The 20,103-nt window shown below is 38.7% G+C and overlaps 1 protein-coding gene across 7 annotated transcripts in view; it reads left to right on the top strand.

The window, feature by feature from the left end:
• PCDH15 (protocadherin related 15) overlaps window positions 1-20,103 on the top strand; it is a 773,967-nt gene that overhangs the window by 611,202 nt on the left and 142,662 nt on the right. For all 7 annotated transcript variants that reach the window (XM_068688403.1, XM_068688402.1, XM_068688405.1 and 4 more), the window contains 3 exons: window positions 3,439-3,571; window positions 9,232-9,311; window positions 13,363-13,456. In XM_068688403.1, the coding sequence (XP_068544504.1) occupies window positions 3,439-3,571; window positions 9,232-9,311; window positions 13,363-13,456 (307 nt within the window). The remainder of the gene's footprint in view (window positions 1-3,438; window positions 3,572-9,231; window positions 9,312-13,362; window positions 13,457-20,103) is intronic.

Genomic DNA, 20,103 nt, shown 5'->3' with positions numbered 1-20,103 from the left:
CAGACGTGAGCTGGAGGGCTTGAGGCAGCCTCCTCTGATTTTACACAAAGAAGAGCCAGGAAGAGCTTGTGAGCTCAAAGGTCTTTAAAGCTGTCCTTTTGCATCTCTTAAATGTTAGTTCCTTGTGATGTGCTTAGAACCTCGCAGTTGGGGTTGCAGGAAATTGTTGCAGCTTCATCTGCAAAGCCATCACGTTGTGTTAGGTGCCCTGCTGCTGTGTGGTGGAGGCAGTGACCGGCAACTGTGACCTCTAGGAATGGGCTAGGTCTAGGCACCTTTTATGTTTCTGCTGGCAGGAAGATGGGAAGATAAGTAAATAAATAAAATGAAGGGTTTGATTTAATTTCAAATATCAAACTTCTTTCTTATTTTTTTCCCCAAATATGCATCTTGCTGCAGGACATGCCAGGCTGACTCTAGTCGTTTCAACTATCCCTTTGCTTCTGCACAAAGCAAAGCCAAACAGGGAAAGCTGGCTCAAGAGCAGTAGTTCTGTGGCCTCCATGAGCACAAATTTAAATTGAAATGAATTCTGTGTAGCTCTTGCATGACACATTAAATTCTTGGCACGTAACTGTGCATAAAATAAGGTATTATGTAGAGTATTATTAAAATTTCCGTCAATAGCAGGTGTCACTAATTCAATTTGAAGTATATTTAAGTACACTTAAGTACTGTAAATATATTCAAAGTATAAAAGTTTAAAGATGCGGTTTAGCTTTTTGAAACTAAAATTATAGTTAAGCATATAGTAATTACTGGTATCTATTGGTGAGAAAGCAGGAAAAGCATTTGTAAAATCAAACAACTTTTGTTCAGACCTTAGCCTTTTCACTATCTTCCTCAAAATTTTGGGGATTCAGTGGAATCTTCAGTTAGTGATAACAGCAATCCACCAGACCAAGTACAATCTAGAACTATTTGATCATGAGATTATTGAAATGTCCAGTGGAAAAGGGCAATTTCTCTTTGCCCTGCATATGCAGAGATGGTGTGGCCAAAGATCAGTCAGTCCACATATACAGATATATTCATTATACAGTATATAATGCAACTGTATGTAGAAAGCATGCAGAAGCTGAAGCGGATTCAGTGACACAATCTCAGTGACTTGTTGGCCGTGCTTTCTTTGTATTACCATTTAGCTGGAGTAGCGTAAAAGCTGTATTGTGCATCTGTGTGAGCATTTTTCACTTCTGAGCTCTGTTCTGTTTTCAGCACGTTCCCCTGTTCTTGCAGTGTTAAAACATCCACTGCAGTCGTTAGAAGGCTCAGCTCTGTCTCCTTCCTTTTTCATCAACTAGATTTTGTGAACTGCTTAAAAAGCCTTCATATAACAGAAAAGGAATGGGTAACGTTGCAGAGCACTAATCAAAAATTGATTGAAAATGGAAAAAAAAAGCCATTTAATACTGTAGTGCTTTTTGTTTGCAGTCTGCTAGTATTTTACTTTTGTGATCTTATCTTAAAGATTTGAAGAAAATTTGTTTACTGTTGTGAACAGAAAGCATTTTTTAAAGAGCCTGATAGAGAATGAATCATCCTGGGCATTATTGCAATGTAGCAGGATCAGGAAAAAATGATAAAAAACAACATTTTTTTATTAAATATCCAGCAGTGGAAGAAAAATGCACACTAAAACTCAACTATTTGGATGTGTATATCAAACATAGTCAAGAGCTATCTCAAGAAAATACGCAGTCTGGGTTCTCTAGTGATATTTTGCCTGCTCGTTTATTGTGTCTGTTTTCTATCATTTGGTGATGGTATTATTTTATTCCAATGATTTAAGTGTGGAACATAGATTCAGAAATGTTAGTGGGATATGATGGAGTATTTTAAAGCAGACAAGAAGGCAGGAAATTTTAGAAAGTGACTGTTTATAAGGAAGTAATGTACACTGAGTAGTCTGCTGTAGTTTTAAGTGTCCATCTTGCCCTGGATATGCTGGGTTTGTTTATATCCCATGAGACAGACATCTGCAAATTCAGCTTCTTAAACCCTGTGTGGAATGGTGGATGGTAAAGCTCTGTTACTGCCTAATGCATTTCAGTGGAAGTCACTTGTTTAAAGTGTAATTAAATCAAATAAGGACCTTATTAGGCTGTTATGTCCAAAGCAGTGAGATTTCTCATGCCCTGCACTTGTAGAGGGACCCGAATCTGGCATATGCTCCGGAGCAACTTGGCTGCTACATTGCTGTCCCTGAGAAGCTCGGGGAAGCCAACTAACAGAAGGCAGGGTTTTTGGGCACAGACAGAAGTTTGCTTAGGACATCATGACATGGCTGGTGGTGGCCCAGTTTGAGCTTCGAGGTGGTGCTAAGCTGTGGGCACACACAGGACCCACGCCGTGCCTCTGGACGTGCCCCTGGGGACCACTGTGGTGCAGTCACCCACAGAGGCATTTGTGATTCGTTATCAGAGCCCTCAAGCTTGCTGCATGTTCACCTGGTGTGGTTTTTCTTCCCTCTGAAAATTAGCAACACCTTCATTTGTCCTTAACGGTTTCTTTCTGAAGCTGTAGGGCTGCAGGATTTACCCACTTTGTCTAATGGCTTATGCAGATTAAGTCGTACCTGCAGCATAGCACTTGCCCTCCTGGGGAAATGCCTTGGGAAGTGGAGCTGTGGTAACGTTCAGGAGAGAAGGCAGATGGAATTACTGAGCAAGGATGCAAGAGAAAGTTCCCTTTAGGACAAACACTAAATCTTCCTCTCAACTTCTGGGGGATTTCTGGCTTCCTTTCTAAATTCAGAGCATTTGAATATTAAGTGTGTCTACAGAATGGTTTCACGGGGTCCGCAGTGGGTGTAAGCACTCCCAGAAGAGCTTTCAATTTGCTTTTTGTGTTACATTTGGGTCAGTGGCTCGGAGCAGTCAGAGTTTTTGCCAGGTCTCCGAGGTGGCTTTTGAAGCCTCCTGTGTTGCCGTGGCTCACTCTTGAGGCGAACTTGGGTTCATCCGTGTGAACCACCATACCGATGCGGCCTTTTAGAGTTGTGTACATCACTCTTCAGTTCCCCCTCTTCCAAAGAAAGGTAGCAAACTGTACAACAGCCCAGATGCTCCAGGGGTGGATGCTGTGTGTAGCAGGAGGAGCTACCACCACAGAATGCCTCATCCTCTTCTAGAGGACGCAGTGTCACCAGAGGATTATGAGGCTTCTTTTTACATGGTGTGTGCTGCTGTATTTTATAGTTTTGTTTTTAAAATAACACTTGGGCTTATTTTTAAAGACATGATTTAGCTTTTCTTCGCTTAATATTGCAGCCTGGTTTACTTTTGATGTGGAATGGAAAGTACGTCATGAAGCTGTTAAAGGAGCAAAGGGAGATTATTAGGCTTACAGAACACACAGTGAATAAAACAGACTCTGTTGGTTGCCTTCTGGTTGTTGATTTATTGATTTTGACTTCCATTTTTTGTCTCATTTCAGGAGCTCTATTACTACTGTTTACATTGAGGTGCTCCCACCCAACAACCAGAGCCCTCCCCGCTTTCCCCAGCTGATGTACAGCCTTGAAGTCAGTGAGGCCATGAGAATCGGAGCAGTTTTGTTAAACCTGCAGGTACGATGCTTCCCTCTAAGCCCTTACCACCTTCCTTCTGTTTGTGTCCAGGCCATGCAGAATCCAGTCCTTGCATATTGTGGACAGAACAGTTTCTAGGAAGTGTGTTTATTTGTAATAAGTAACCCCTTTACATGTAGCATGAAGGAAAAATATTTGGATTTCTGAAAGTTCTTTCTTTGTGTAGGATGTGCTAAAAGATACTATGGGCTGCATATGGGACTGAGGTATATGAAAGGATTTAATGAATAACTTAAAACTTAAAACACCTATATGTTTCTTCTGTTAAAATCTATATAGGTTTGTCAGCAAATCAGAGGAATTTAGGGACCTCTACACTTCATTCCCATTGAATTTCAGAAAGATTTTTGGCACTCAGACTTCTTCAGCCTGGCGTTTTTGAAGAGTTCACTCCCCTTAGTGCATGTAACAACAACTGCTGTTCTAGGCTAACAGAAAGCAGATTTCATTGCCTGGTTCTGCAGAGGTCCCTGAACTGAATGACCACCCAAAATAGCTCTGCAGGTGGAAGCAGTGAAAACACACTAATACAGTATTTATAAATAATGGTGGAGAAACATGTTTTGCAGACACACAGTTTCTCCACGTGGCGCTGCGTAGTTAATATATCAGCTTTCTCCTCATTTATTTGCTGTTCCCTGACTTTTTGCTGCTCCGTGTTCTGTAAATTTGTCTTGAAAGCCGGCTGTGCAAAATAAGGAGATAAATTACAATTCTTTCAATGTGTTTTGGGGAATAAGGAAGTTAATATTATGAAATAATTACGACCTCAAGTCTAAAACAATAAACTCAGTACAGCATGCTCTCCTGAGCATGGCTTTCTCTGTCTTTCCTGTAAACACTGCAGCATTATTCAGACTTCATACAAAGCTGCTCAAAGGAAGACTGGAGATACCTGAGCTAACAGAAGCCATACAGAGCAGTAGCCTTTAAGGCAACGAAAGTCTGATGAACATTAGGTCAGCTCCTATCAGCTGAGGAGTGTGTCTCTGTGTGTTTTGCACATTCAATAAATACATGGAAGACAAATGACTGAAGCCAAAGGGTTTGAAATAAATAAACCTTGAGTCACTGATGCAGGTCAGCTTGCTGAAGAACTGATGGAAGACTAAGATTATTATGGATGGTTAAACTGATATCGTCACCTGCACTGGGGGATGATGGCTCATTTAGCTGAGTGCTGAAAATTAACTGCTGGTCCATCTTTAATGCCTGCAGTGAGTTCAGAAGTGAAGATCCATGCCGCTCAGGAGCCATCCTCACTGGTGGGGAGGTGCTTAGTTTTGAAAACACCACAGAAAAATGGGAGTTGGGAACACGCTGATAAACAGAAATGCTTGTGTTTACGCAACAGGTACTAGAAAATATGCCCAAAGGCAGACAAGATATTAGGCAGGTTTTAGTGTTTCAGGATTTTGTGTGATTTAAATATGGTTAGAAAGCAAACTGCATTGTTGGAATAAATGTTTCACTAAAATCATGATGTTTTTACCTAGATAGTGTTTTGCTTTTCAAATGGTCCTTTTTTAACTATATAAGTAAGAGGGCCAACCTTGTTTGCAAACTGGTCATGCCAGCTGCTCTGCCCCCTGCCAGGGTGCTGGAAAGCATTTTGGTGACAGAGCAGTGGCTGGTCTCTTGCTACATGCCCAAAATGCCCAGAAAAGACCAATTACCATGTTTGGGAAAGAGTGAAATACAGAAGTTAAAGCAGTTTTATGAGCTTTGAAAACACACAGAAAATGTTGTCTTCTAATTATCATAACTGCAGTGTAGATTTATATTAAATTACCAATGTGGTATGAATGACTTGAGTTCAGTTATACAATTTTTGTTTACATAAAATACTCAATTGTTAGATTACAAATACGTGTGGGTTTCTCTCTTTGGGATTAGTGAAAGACTGTTTCTCTTGCAGAGCTGATGGTTTTGGATGGGAAATGTGGATGCGTTGACTTTATAGAGCTAGTTCAGCTTCCTCATTCTGCATTAATATGCTCGTCTGTATTAAAGGACTTTTATCGTATGGAGTATATTTCTGTCTTTCTCCTCCTTAATTCCCTGTGTAAAACTGTCCAGGACATTTTAAACATTCATAAATTGAGTATTTAAGGTTATGGAATCTTGTGCTGTCTTTCCCAGGCAAAGTTATCTATCAGTCATCTTGTGTGTTTGTGGAATTTGAACAGTAGTTTGAGCTAGTGCCTCAAAATACAGAATATTACCAGCTCCCACACATTTTACAAATAATGTCACATAAATTTTACTTTCATGAGTAGTCTTACTGATATACCGAGTGTCTTGGACTTAAGGTATGTTTTGTTTGGTATGCTAGGGTCAACAAATTTTGGTTTTATTACCATCTTTTAGCACTATTTTCTTACTGTTTGCATACTGCACGAGGATTACAAAAGCAGGGAGATATCAAGTAAGTTACATAAATATTCCCGAGCTAGCAGATCCAAAGAGCTACAAGCATCAGCGTCAATAACAATGTGAATGCTGATGTTTTAGATTTGCATATTAGGCTTTAAAGTACGTGTTTAAAAAGAAAAAACAATTTTCTCCTTTTCTGCTAAATGTTTTTAATGCTGATGAAGGAAGGTTAAAATTATTTCTTATACTGTTATTTATTTTATAATGTACCCAGTTGATTGTGATTGGTGCTTTAATTAACAGCAGTTGAGATTAAATAATGCAGTATTAACGCACTGTATTAATTTGTAAATAAACCTCAGATTTTATTGCATGCCTGGGAGGCATTTATTGCTTTGTGCTTTGCCAGCCATTATTAATTAAAATATGCAAATCTAACTTTTTTTCTGGGAGTCCACAAACCAAAAACAGGACCGTTATTGTGGCCTAGGGATGGTGCAAGGAAGTGACGTGAAATCTTTGTGTGCTGTGTATGAAGTCACTGTATGCAGTTGATCTGGAAACAGTAGGTATAGGTTGCTTTTTTTTCAGATTTGATTTAAAAAAGATTTTTAATCTTTTTGTTATGTACATAACAACTTGCTGTAATTTGCTTTATAGAGAACATTATTTTTAAAAATGATGATAAACTTTTCCCCGCAATTTTGAAAATACAGTAATTGAAAAGTACATTTCCTCTGGACATACAGAGAAAATTGAAAGGTCTAGAACCAGTCTTTTGTTTATGGCTTTCTGAGCAACTCCAGCCTTCCTAGGAATGAGCGTAGACCATGAACAACCCTCTGACAGACCCTTATGTGTGAAGTGCAGGCAGGATCCCCTGGAAGTAAGATCAGGAGCATACAGCTTTAGGAATGTACAGAAAGGATCGCTAAAGACAGAAGCAGCAGCGTGGTTTCAGTGATTCAGGTTCTGCTGTTGTCCTCGGAGGTGCTGCTTCATTGGATTTTTTTCATCTGCTATTTGTGCAGTTTCATAGCCTTGGCGAACAGTTTTTCCCTTGTCTTTCCTGAGTAAAATCCTGTCCTTCACCTCTCCAGTGTAAGGTCACCTGAGCTCTGCTCACACCCTCTAACATGCTGGCACCTCCTGTCACTCGATGTCACCCGTGAATTTTATAAACGAGTTCTCTGTTTTGTCACTGATGTTGTTAATGGAAGGATTGATCGGTATTGGAACAAGTGTGCATGCCTTTACAGAGCTCCAGACATACTAAATGCTACCCAGTACCATCTGACCTCAGTTTTATGATCAGGTTAATTCTAGCTTAATCCCATCTTCCATGTAGAAACCATGTTTACAGAACTTGTTGGTGAAAACATCGCATAAGGCAGTGTGAAATGCCTCGCCATGGCTCAGATGCATTATTACATCCACAGCTTTTACCCTATTTACAAGACACATTGTCCAGCTGTAGAAGAAAGTTAGATCGGTTTGACATATTTTGTTCTTGAGAAATTAGCTTTGCTGTTATCCATCTCCATATTGTCATCTCAGGTACCTGCAAATAATTTGATTATTTGTGGTTTTCTGGGAATTGAGTTGTACCTGTCTAGCATGTGATTTCCTGGCTCTTTCCTCTGTGAAAGATGTACTTCGTGTTTGTCCTTCAGCAGGTGTGTCCTCCGTGGGTATTCAAGGAAAAAAAAAAAAAAAAAAAAAGCTGCTAATGGCTTTGAGATTACTTCAGCCCATGTTTTTATACACTAGGATGAATTTCATCAGCCTGTAATTTCAGCAGATGATTTAAAGAAGCTCTGTTCATCTACATACTCTCTGCCTTGTTCTTCCCCTATTCTAATTTGAAGTTTTACCCCTTTGTTGCCAGTTTTGTTACATGCTTGATTGCAGCTGAAATGCAGAGTGTTAGTGCTTTGACCTGCTTTTATTCTGTGGCAGGGTTTCCTGCTCCTCAGCTTTCCTCTAACTTAAATGTTTCTTACTATCCTTTGCATTCTTTTCTTTTCCTGTTACGCTTTTTTGTCAACTGTTTCTGACGCTGTCCTCATATAGTTGTTTGTGTTTTCTTTCCACTTCGTCTAATTTAGCCAGTGGTTTCTGTATGCTTCTATTTGGTTGACACAAGTTGGTATTTTACTAGATTCACTGTCCTGCCTGTGCACTGGCAGTTCATACTTCTTTCTTCATGTTGGGGTGGGAGGTTGGGTCAGGACTGATTTTTGTTTTCAGATGGTTAGCCCAAAGATACGGGGTCCTTAACTGTGGTTTACAACAAATGCCTACAGAAAATTAGACAAGAAGGAGGATGGTTGTTGAGAGATGAAAAAACACAAAAAGGCTTCCTCTCCTTACCTTCTTTTTCATTTTGACTTGTCTCCTATCTGCCCTTCTTTGAACTTGTTTGGCCTTCTTGCAATTCTCATAGCAGTACTTTTATGTTTATTTTTTTCCTACAATAACGTGCTTAATCACTTTGGATATTGAATGCTGAATGTTTGTAACTGTGAGACAGTTCAGTAAACAGTGTTTTCTCTGACAATCACCTGATTTCTCTTGGGGAAAAAGCTGTATGTAAACATGACAAAAAGTATAACTGTTACATGGCATATTTATGGCCATTTTGGAAACAGATTAGCTGAAGCTTATCTTCAGAAGTAGTTTACTCAACTTCTGCAAAGCTATTTTGCCATCTAGTAGATGGAATTTAATAGCTTTGATGCTGTTAATAGCTCCTTTCAGAGTTCTCAACCTAATTTCCATCCGCCCAAAAGCAAATTATGGTGGAGGGTAGGACTGATAGGACTACCCTGATTAGTGGAGCATCAGTGAAAAAGGCTTGGGATTGGATTCTGGTAAGCTAACAGAAAGAAGAAACTGGATAAGAAATGAGAACAAAGAAAACGACAAGCTCAGTCTCATCAGCCTGTTTTCTCACAAATATAAACAATAACTGAATAAAGCCTCAGTTTTATAATGCATTGCTATGTGTTCGTGTGTAGTAGTGATTTGAAAGTCTGTATTTAGGATACTGTCATTTCTCTGTAGGATAAGGATTTGATGTGCTACTGATTTATCTTAAGTAGCTCATCTGTAATTATTCATGTTGCCTTAGAAATAGCGAGATTAGCTTCTTTCCTGTAGGTAACTTCAATGGAAGCTCAGGGGTTAATTTTTCAGGTTAGAGTTTGAAAGGAAGAATAAAAACGTTCTGACTTCTTTTTATCCTCTTTTCTTTCTTAAAGGCTTTTGATAGAGAGGGTGACCCTATAAGATACCTCATTCAGAATGGAGATCCTCAACAAGTTTTTAATCTCTCTCAAAGGTAAGTAGAAAACCCTTAGAAAATAGACTTGTAACTTTTCAATCACACGAGTATGTGGGCTGAGAGCAAAAGAAAAGACTTGTAATCGGATGTATTCGGCTTTTCCTTAGATTAGCTCTCTGACATTAATGAGAGCTCTGTGAATGCTACTGCACTCTATAATTTTTCACAGGGGACTATTTATTTATTTTAATTACTTTAGTAGGTGAAGCCCACAGAGGTGGAAACATTCCATTTAAAAGAGTGACCAGGGATTAATTAAAAACCTTTCTACTTGTCAACTCTTGACTAATGATGGGGACAGTTTTTGCTTTTGATTCCTGCCTTCAAGCATTTTAGTCTGTAGCGGAAAGCCTTTTGATCATTATTTTAAAACCTCTTTTCCTTAAATTGAATACCAACTTAGTTAGGAAGAGAGGGTGTGTTAATAAACTAAAAGCACCATGTAGGTCTGTCTGTGTCCTACCTCCTTCTTTATTTTACCCAAACAGCTGCTATTTACGCTCCAGAGTATCTTTTTTATTTGCAGGAAAAGGGGAGGTTGGTGATGTCCCATGGTAGATGATGGGACAAAACTGACCCGGAAGTTGTTTGCTTATGGTATAATTGCAAAAACTGTCCTAATTTGGTATGTGGGAGATATTGTTCAGGTCCGTAAGTAAGCTCTAAGTTACTCACTACTGCATCTCCGGTACGTGGAGGATCAAATCACTCGTCAAACAAACTCCTCAAGCCTTGAAGACACCATGAGATGCTGATGCTCTTAGCCACAGATGTTGATAGGCCCTCTAATAATAAAGACTTGTCAGACAAGAAAATGAACATCATAAGAAAATACCAATGCACTCTCTGAAGGCTACAGACACGGCCCATCTCTGTGTGCCCATGGGCAGTGTTGCAGATGTCAGGCCCTGAGGCCTGACCCCCCCAAGCCCCCAGCCTCATACACTCCCCATATGTATCTGAGTATCAGACAACATCAAGGGTTTCAGCACAAACTCAGTCAGTGGTTTGTTCATCTTTTTAATCTGTTGCTTCTTGATTAAAAAAAAAAAAAAAAGAGATCTCTTTGAAGTGTTTTCTCCTTTCTGTTATCCTTGCATGTCTTTTCCTGCAAAATGTTTGTTCAAAGCTTTCTTCAGCCATTCGCATTTTTTTTCTAGATGCTGAAATGTCTGGATAGGATATTAAAGTAGGATTACCATTAAACAAAGCATAGTTAAAGTGATTCCTGCAGGAATTTATTTTACGTAAAATGTAATGCATTTTTAGATACTTAAAGGCCAGAGCAGAGACGATGAACATAACTCTATCTCCTCGTCTTTTTTCTCGTCTGGATTATTTTTTGTGTCGTTTACATTTAAGTAAATTGCTGTTTAGTTCCCTAACTGGCAGCACGGCTAGTGAATATTGACAGATTTGTGTCTATTTACTAGATCTCTTTTACCTAGAACTCAGTTGGAGAAATGTGAGATGGTTTAGTTCTCTTTTAATTTGGTAGTGCAACCTTAGTACAATCTGTTGTAATTCAGTGCCTTATGTTTCATACCAGACGAAATGGTAATATAAAGCTGGGATGTTAAATGAATGTCATCCAAATCTTTGATTACCACACAGGAGTTTGTATGGATTATATAAATTGACCTTAGTTATAGGAGTGTTAGTAAAGCAGTATTTGTTGTCAATATTTTATTCTTGGTTCACCTTTGATTTTTTTGTATTTATTTTTTTTTTTACCATATTTGTGATTCATGTTTTATTCACTGTTACTTTCCTAAAAATTTCTTCTGTTCATATTTTGTGACATTGTTTTTGATGAAATGCTGAAATGTGATAGATTTATTATGATAGCTAATGGATTTGCGTAACACCTGGAAATAAGAGGATTGTTAAAGCACAGAGATAGGTGTAGCGTTAATAATACATTCAATGTTCCTATGGCCCACGAAGGAAGTTAATAATTCCCTCAGTAGCATCACTACTACTTCAACTTCTGCTATTTATAAATGATGAAAAGTTTAGGTTAAAAGTTAAATGGTATTTAGTGATATAACAATAATTAATTGAGCCCAGCTGAATATTCCCTAGCAGAAAACGGTACATGAGACTGTGGAAACAAGATGAGATATGTGGTGTTATAAATTTGTCACAGAGAAATTACAGGATAGATTGCTGGAAATCCCATCAGTTTGTTACACTCATTACCTTATGGGTAGGAGGAGCACTCTGTGAATGCAAAGCCGAGAATTTACTGTTACTCTAATTAAGGTCTTCATAGTCTAATCAAGCAATTACTAGTAGCCCAATTATTATGATGCTAAGGCAAGCAGCGAAGATTGCATATATGCATATGTATAAATATGTACATATATAAATATGAAATATATTCAATTAAATTTTAACCATATATAGTCAGATGTATATTATACACATGTATAATGTACACTATCTGTGTTTGATTATTTATAACTACATAATTACATATATTGCTGTAATTATATATAAAAATATACATAAATGCATATGCAGACTTTTTCTAGAATCCATCCATTTCTCTGGTGTTATGTGCGCCCTGCCACTGCCCCTCTGGGTCCTCAGGGCAATAGTTCCCTTCTGGAGCAATCTCCAAAAAGTAATTTAGGTACAATTAAGTTGGATTTATTTTTTTTTTTTTTGAGGAAGCTACATAACATTTTAATTGTATAACAATGAGTGGGATCCAGTGTAGCATCCCTTGAATTTTCTTTTGTTTGATTCCTGGGCTTGGATAGTGTTTTACCTGCCAACCTTTTAACCCTGGGGGATGGTTCTTCTCCTACTGACTGTTTCCCTTGTTCCTGCAGTATTTATTTGAAGAAAAAAAAAAAAATGCTTACAATAACAGCTTGTCTGTAAGTGCTGGTATCTGTCTTTGCTGAAAACAATGTTGGAAAAAGTTGGTGTGGAACCAGTTTGAAGTCTTCTCTGAGAGTAAGAAGTCACGGCAGAAACTTTGCAGAAATTTATGATCTAAAATGGAAAAACAAAACAAAACAACAAAAAAAACAAAAACAAACAAACAAAAAAAAAACATAGGTTATCTTCATCTTTTTTCATTCATAGGTTATAGGTTATCTTCACCTCTTCTGCTTGGTTTGTGTTTGGCTTTTTTTTGTTGGTTTAATAAAACTTTTTTTTTTGAGTAAGTATCTGCTTAGGTTGTTAGGTTATGAACATTAACCGAACTCAACCAGTAAAACTTGCAGTTAGGGCCAACAAATGCTTGTGTCTGGGACACACATTAATAATGAGGAAAGTCACTGTGTACCAACATCCCAGCCCCTGTGGCTTGGCACAGCAAAACCACATGTTACACTGCTCTGCAAATGTGTCGTGCTACCCACGACATGTTTGCTGGAGTTTCATGGGGGAAGCTACTTATCCCTACAACACAAGGATAAATACCATCCTGGATCCGTGTGTGTTGGTACATTCTCTACAACATTAATGTCTGTGTTAATTTTTTTTTTAATATTATTATGGGACATAGTATATCTGTGCTTGTACTGAAAGGCCACTAGCTCATTGTAGTGCTTTTACTGCAGTAATGAGATGTGCAAGTAAGGAGTATTTCCCTGTAAACTCATAGGAGGTTCATACTGAAGACCATCCAAGTCGTATTCTCAAAGTTTAGTGCTGTAATCCTGTCAGGGCTATCAGGACTCCTCGGTGATTAATGGACTTCTTGTGATTCTCTCGTCTCATTTATTATAGCACAACAGCTTTCTAACAAATGAGAGTAGGACTGTCTTTTGTATAATCCTGTATAGCATTAAGTTGTTATTTTAGCCCTGAATTATCTGTGTACTGAAGTGGAAAGTATTAGAAAATGGCTTATCATTTTTATTAGTTTGTACCTATAGAAAACATGCTTTCAGTAATAATAAAGCCTAAAAGCTTATTAGCTTGCTTGAAGGGAAATATTCGTGTAATGCAAAGTAGTGGAACAAAAGTGCTCATGGAAATTTTAAACCTGTTGTGGTAACATTTCATGTTTTTGTTTTATCACTAGTTCTGGACTGCTAGCCTTAGGAAAGCCCTTGGACAGAGAAAGCACTGATCGCTATATTCTGATTGTTACAGCCTCGGATGGCAGACCAGATGGGGTGAGTTTCCTCTGAAAGTTTAAGAAAATAGGCTGTTACAACATGTAGCCAGGTACTTTGAAATAGTCCAATTGTATATCTTTTATATGGATCTTGAGCAAATATATACCTAATCTGCAACAATTTTCCTTTATCTAAGAGAGTTTGTGTAGTGAACTGCTGTGTATTGCTGTGTCCGTTGGTCCTGAAAGAAAATGATTTGGCTGCTACTTCTGCATTTCTGTTAATCTGCAACAAGAACCAGTGCAGTCAAAGTTTAGCCTTATTCAGATATGTGCATCCCCTTACTGTTTCTTCTACTTGCTATTAAATATCCAGTCTTCCTTCCTGCCCTTTCTGAAGTTGAGTTATGTGGGCAGCTATCCTGTAGATTTGTACTTTATCTGCATTGACTGTTTTTTCAGAATTTACAAATGAAAGCACTGCCCAGCTTCAGATTTTTTAAGCTTTCTGGAAAATCTGGAAAAATGGCTGTGTTAATTCTCTTTAAAACAAACAAAAATACAACAGAACTTCTTTATTTTGAAGTTCACCTACTGTCTTCTATTTTTGCACTGATCATGCACTTAGTAACCCGCCACAATCAAATGAATACACAATTGCTCACAGTTGTCTAGCACAATAAAATTGTGGTTTTCAATTTCCATATTAAAAACAAACAAGCAGGGATTTTTAAAAGTTTTTCTTTATCAAGCAGAGGCAATGGAATTGCATTTTCTAAAAGCCTGCAACAGTCACGACAGAGGGAATGTACTGTAGTTAGGGTGTGCAAAACAAATGGGAGCGCACGCATTCTGCTCTGGACTCATGCCACGGAATAATAGCATAAATGGAGAAGTTTCTAATTATCTGGCCTTAAAATTACTCTTTTTAAGGACAGATGTGAAATAATATATCCACATTATCTGGGCTATTTCAGAAGCCAGTGTGTTCAGCTTTAAGAACGGCAGTTTAAGGACATATCATGAAAGCTTTGTGTTTTGGACCCTCACTCACCCAGTCTTTACTGCTGCAGAAGGAAAATACTGTGTATGATTTCTGTGGTATGCTCTTTTTCCCCATTTTAGCTTCTTCAGCAAATGCACTTGCTCAATATTTATTCAGATTTTTTTCCTCTAAGCATTTGTAAAGTTTTAGATCCTTTACACACTTCCATGGCACTATGGAATTACTGTAACAGAACCTGCCCTTTTTCCATTAAAAATATGGCGACAGCTCTCTTCAGTAATTTATCTTAATATTTGTATTTTTATTACTTCTGAACCATTCTCCATTCTTCACAGCTGTGAGATCACTTGCTTTCGACTCAAACTACAAGTTGTGAAATCTGAGTATTTAAATGAAAGATTTGCTTTTGGTTTTGCACTGTGTTACGCTGCTGAAATACTATTTAGGGCAGAGAAAGGCTACTGAAAATATTTTCCTTCTCTTTTAATCTATAGATTAATTACCTCTGTCTTGGAACTTAAGTGGACATCTGACCTGTCTTAACACTCAGAAAAGAACAGTTGGCATTTTTAATAGAACTGCAGTTAATCATGGCTTGCTGCTTCACATAAAATAGGTGTATGTAAGGTGAGGAACAGCTTTTGAGCCTCAACCGTGTAAAAACCACCAGAAATACATATATATTAAAAAAATAAAATAAAAAGATTAGGCTCATAAAAAAAAAAAGATGGAGAGCAACTTTCTGCTACTTAAGCCTGTGAGGCTGAAGTGAGTAATGTCAATGGCGTTCAAGGAACAATCTCTCCTTTTAATCTTCGTGCATCGTTTAGTCCAGTGAAGGCAGGGCTAGAGCTCCTATGGGTGTGCGAATACAGACAGCAGCATTCTGAAAAGCAGTTGTAACAATATGAAAATCTCAATTAATTTTTTTTAGTGCTTTTTTTCTTTTTTAGAAAAAATACCAAGAGAAGTCCCGCAAGGAAATCAAATAATTAGAACCCAAAGAAAGGTATTAATGGTTTCTCAGCACTAGGATAAAGCTCATCATTTCTCAGTAAGCCTAGCTTTTCTGAACTAGTACAACAATCACCTGACAAGCAGAAGGATGAGCAAAACACCAGCAGGTCACTTGGCTCTTTGGTACTGAATATTCCTGATGGATATTTATGTTGTTGTTACAGTAATAACACTGAAAAAGATCTCTCTATCCAATTTCCTCCCTCATATATATATTTTTTAACTAGTTTTATATCTGCACGTGTCTGTTAATTGTTCTCACAGTGTAACGTGGTCACACTGTCTAGCTTGTGTGTGTTACCTTTTCTGCTGTTCCCTTGTCTTGTTTGGGGTCTTCAAGACTTTCTCTCCCCTAGCTGTACCCATTTCCTTTTGTTATGATACTCTTTCTGCTGGTGGTGGTGCACATCTGTTCTAAAAGTTGTCCTGCAGTGTGGCTCACTTGGCAAGCTGACGTAAATTCTCCTCCATACGAATATTCTGGTGAACAGAAGAATAAGGAGTTGGCTAGGTTTGCTTTTTGCCAAGTCATTATCACAAATGAGGCAGTAAAAATCCCTCACCTTGTTTAATAAATAGGATGAAACAGGACAACTCAGCCAATTAAATCTGCATGTTTTTCCTATGCAAGGCAATAGTGTTTTTGACTAAATTGTAAGGTTTCCTTGCGTCTTTGCACTGTTTTTTTGATTTCCAGCTCTTTTGGTTGTACTCTACTGCTAGAAAGGTTCCTCCCGGGCCAGGGATTCATTTAAATTTGCTAGCTGGTATCATGGCAAACTGTTCTTGCTAAGGCCATGGATTTCAATGTCAGTGAAATGTCATGGAGAACCTTTTCAACTAGTTTATATCAGAAAAATCATGGTGTCTCCTTGGAGGTGGATCTTTTTTTTTTTTTCCTGCTTCTGGTGTCTCTGATAGTTTGGAGGGCAGCACATAGGGGCAGCAGGACACTTCCCACCAAGGTTCACAATTGTCCTTGGGGTACAGCAGCCCCAGCACCACTGTCTCGAGGACCAACGTGTTCTCCAGGTGCCTTTCCATGTCACAGCATGCAGCCATACCTGTCACCACAGTGGTACCAACCTCTGGCTTTCTGGCATTTTAACCCTGCAGGTTATTGGATTCCTGATCTTGCAGGGCTCAAACTCTTCCCCCTGCAGCTTCAACCACGCCAGGCCAGCTCTGTGTGCCCTGCCAGCTCATGTCTGCAGTGCAAACTACATGTGGTATTGAACTAGTATGCAGTATGGTATCAGCCCTCCTTTTTCTACCCCATGTTCTCTGTGCCAAGCTAGCTCTTCCCATTGTCATTGTGAAGTCTGTTAAATGCAGTTATTCACATGAAAATTCTGCGCTCTACGCACCTTAACTTGTTGGTGATTTTTTTCTCCCCTCACTTCTTTCTGTCTCATTAATAAAGGGTCTAAGAGACTTTAACTACGTTATTATGACACTAAGTAGTGAGGTTTCTGTATTCTGAGCCTCAAGGTTTATTTAGCTGCCTAATGTTGTGTTCTGACAATCATGTTAACACCTTTGGACTTTTGGGGACTACTTATTCCGTCAGAATTAATGCAGACCTATTTATGCCTTCACAAAGCAATATGACTTTCCATTTAGCCGTGTGTGGCCTGGCTGACACCATTGCATCACTTTTGCATGCCTTATAATTCTCTCAAGTGTTTAAAATGCTCGACTATGCTTCCTAAGTTATTGTTGCTGTGACTTATGACCTAGAGCATTAACGTTAATTGTGGTTTTTCTCTGACCTTGGAATAACACAACCCACTACCCATCGCTGTTAACAATACAGTGCAACAAACAATTAAGTATGCATTAGTTGAGTAGTCAGGAAAATAGTTTTACCTGGCATAGTTGTTGAAGGGTAGAAGAATGGCAGGTGAAAGAAAAAAATGTCAAGCTAAAATCATTTTCACAAACTGTGGTGTGTTTGGATGGGTTTCAAGGCAAGAATTCATGTCTTCACATTTCAGAGGGAGAAGCTAGAAATGAAACATATGAATGACTTGTGTTTGGAGAAAGAAAAAGTTTTCTGTGCTATTTACATGTATTTTTGGCATGCACAAGAGTGTATACGTTAGATCATATATATATATATAATACAGATCATATATAATATAATATTATATTATAATATTATATATATATATATAACATTATATTATATATAATATATAATCTGCTGTATTGTTTTACTGTCCATTGTGAGATTTAAGCAGAATTAAAACCCCTAAACACAAATGTCCAGTCATGAAAATATTTACCCAGCACTTCAGAAACCCCTTCTTGCTTGATTTTAACTGCCCAGATGCTGGCAAAACAGTGCAGCTCAGTGGCTAGTTCACAAAGCCAGTTAGGAGCTGGTAATCAGGTATTAAAATCTGTCATCCATCCAGAGGGTGTTCCCAGCCTCCCAGGCACCCACAGCCTTTCTTTTTAGCAACAAATCAACATCTGTCCAGTGTCACACTCACTCTGTGATACCCAGGAAATACTGGTCAGGGTTGAGGTTTTCCTGTAGGCCACAGAAGACGCATCCCCACTTACCCTCTTTTCCCAGAGTGTCTTAACCCCCAGGTCACTGAAGCATTTTGGAAGCCTAGCAGAAGCTTCTCTGTCCGGATGGTGGTGTTGAGGTGACAGGCAGAGCTGCGCTGTGTGGCAAAGAGGAGAGGTGGCCGCACTCTGGGGGTGTTTCTCTGAAAGCCAAAAATCCAAGGTTTTGCCTGTTACTCTCAGCCTGTGCCCATTTCCTCTGCAGTGAATGGTTCACGAAAAATTTGGAATCATTTTAGGGCTGTTGACAAAACTGTTTTGGGGCCATGTTTTGTGAGGAGACAAAAACACCAGCTAAGATACAAGTGTGCTTGAGCTGTAGTCAGTACAGGAGCTTAAATCAGCAGGTCTTAGATTTGGCTGCAGCATGCGGGAAGGTGGTGGCGTTCATGGTCAGACGTTCATGGTCACAGTAAGTCTCTTGTGCACAGCAATGACCTCAGGAGGACCAGCCGTTGAAAAACAGTGTTTGTTCAGATTGTGATGTAGCTAAACCATTGCCACAGGCTGTCACTGGAAACGGAATAAAAGCTGTTGTGGCCTAGATTGTGGGCAGAGCTGTGCTCCTCCTCGCTGCTTCTCCTTCTGGATCAGAGCAGACATTTCAAGAGGGCTTTCAGTCACAGAGTGAAACATAAGTAACCTCATTTCAGTGCAGCGTGTGTTTCATCATGGAGGTTATACTTGGGTATTTCAGTCATCTGAGAAGATCACTAATAATTTAGAGCATCCATCTCCCCTGACGCTTGAAATAATTACATTGGTTGGAACCAACAGGTAGCACTAGATGGAGGTAATTTAGGCAGAGCGTTACTACTTCAATAGCATACTGAAAGTTAATTACAGTAAATTTTCTGTTACAGCTGTAAGAATTAGCCATATCTGCTTCTTATCAGTTCCATTATCTGTTAAGAATAAAGGATGCACAGCTCTTACAGTAAATACTCACTGAAGAGATTTTACATACACAAAGGCTTGCGTTTAAAAAGGTTTCTACTAAACTGACATGTCTGTAATCAGTAAAGTGTGACTGCAAAAAAAATAAAATAAAAAAAATCAATGGAATCCATTCGTATTGTGGAACTTTAGTATTGCGTTGATGTAGCACGTTTATTTTGATCTTTTGGAGCAGTGGGAATGAATACTTCTTAAATACATGAAAAGGAACAATAAATAGATAATTCTGTACCTCCTCCCCCAAAGAACTCCCCTTCAAATGGTTTTAATATCATCAATATATGTTGTAACTTTAAAAAAAAAAACAAACACTGCCTGTTACTGTTTTCCTGCCAAGTTATGTGCTTCATATCAGGAAGCCTTATTTTTTTTTTTCAGATCTGTAATTTTCAGTTTACAAATGAAGAATTTCCCTGGCCAGATTTCCTCTTCTAGGAGAAAAGGTTTCTCCCCACCCATCAGCTTGTTTTTATGATGTAACAGCTGTCTTTGACTGAGCTTAAGGAGACTCCCAAACTTCTAGTGTTTGTACAGCTTCTCTCCTTGCATTGTGTGGACTATATTCCCCATAAAGGTTTTCATTTCAAATGCTGACAGGGAAGGGGTGATTTAAATAACCCTCGTGAAGTAGATTCACAGTTTTCCATCAAAGATGTTGTACTGATTGTAATTCTGTCTTCAAATATGACTTCCATTATTTTAAGGTGAGAAACAGTTCTGCACCAAGTTTCAGCAACAGTGAAGTCTCTGCTTGTAAGTAAATAAATACCTTGTGCAAGGAAGCTGGGAGAATTGCAGCTGAAGGCTACAACACCTCATGTTTCTCCCCTGTTTAGAATTTGTCAGGTTTGGTTTTATGATCTAAAAGTATCCATAGAGGTGCTGTAGCTTTACGCTTTTGTGATCAAGATGCTGAATCCTGCACTTTTAGTTAAGGCGTAGCCCAGGTTTTCCACAGCTTTGTCCCTGCCAGCCTGCACAACAAATGTAGCCTAATCTGTACATTAACCTCTAACTACCTTGGGTGCTGTGGATGCAGCACACAGCGTACTCTAAATTTGGGTCATTTACCCTGTGCATATATAGCTTGTGATATAAGCTGGCAGCCACTGCTGTTTCATCTCATACGCACAGAAGCATTTCAT

This window comes from Anas acuta, chromosome 7 (assembly GCF_963932015.1).
Source record: "Anas acuta chromosome 7, bAnaAcu1.1, whole genome shotgun sequence".
NCBI lineage: Eukaryota > Metazoa > Chordata > Aves > Anseriformes > Anatidae > Anas > Anas acuta.
Note: the sequence above shows the minus strand (reverse complement) of the source record. Positions and strands in the feature narration are given on the sequence as shown.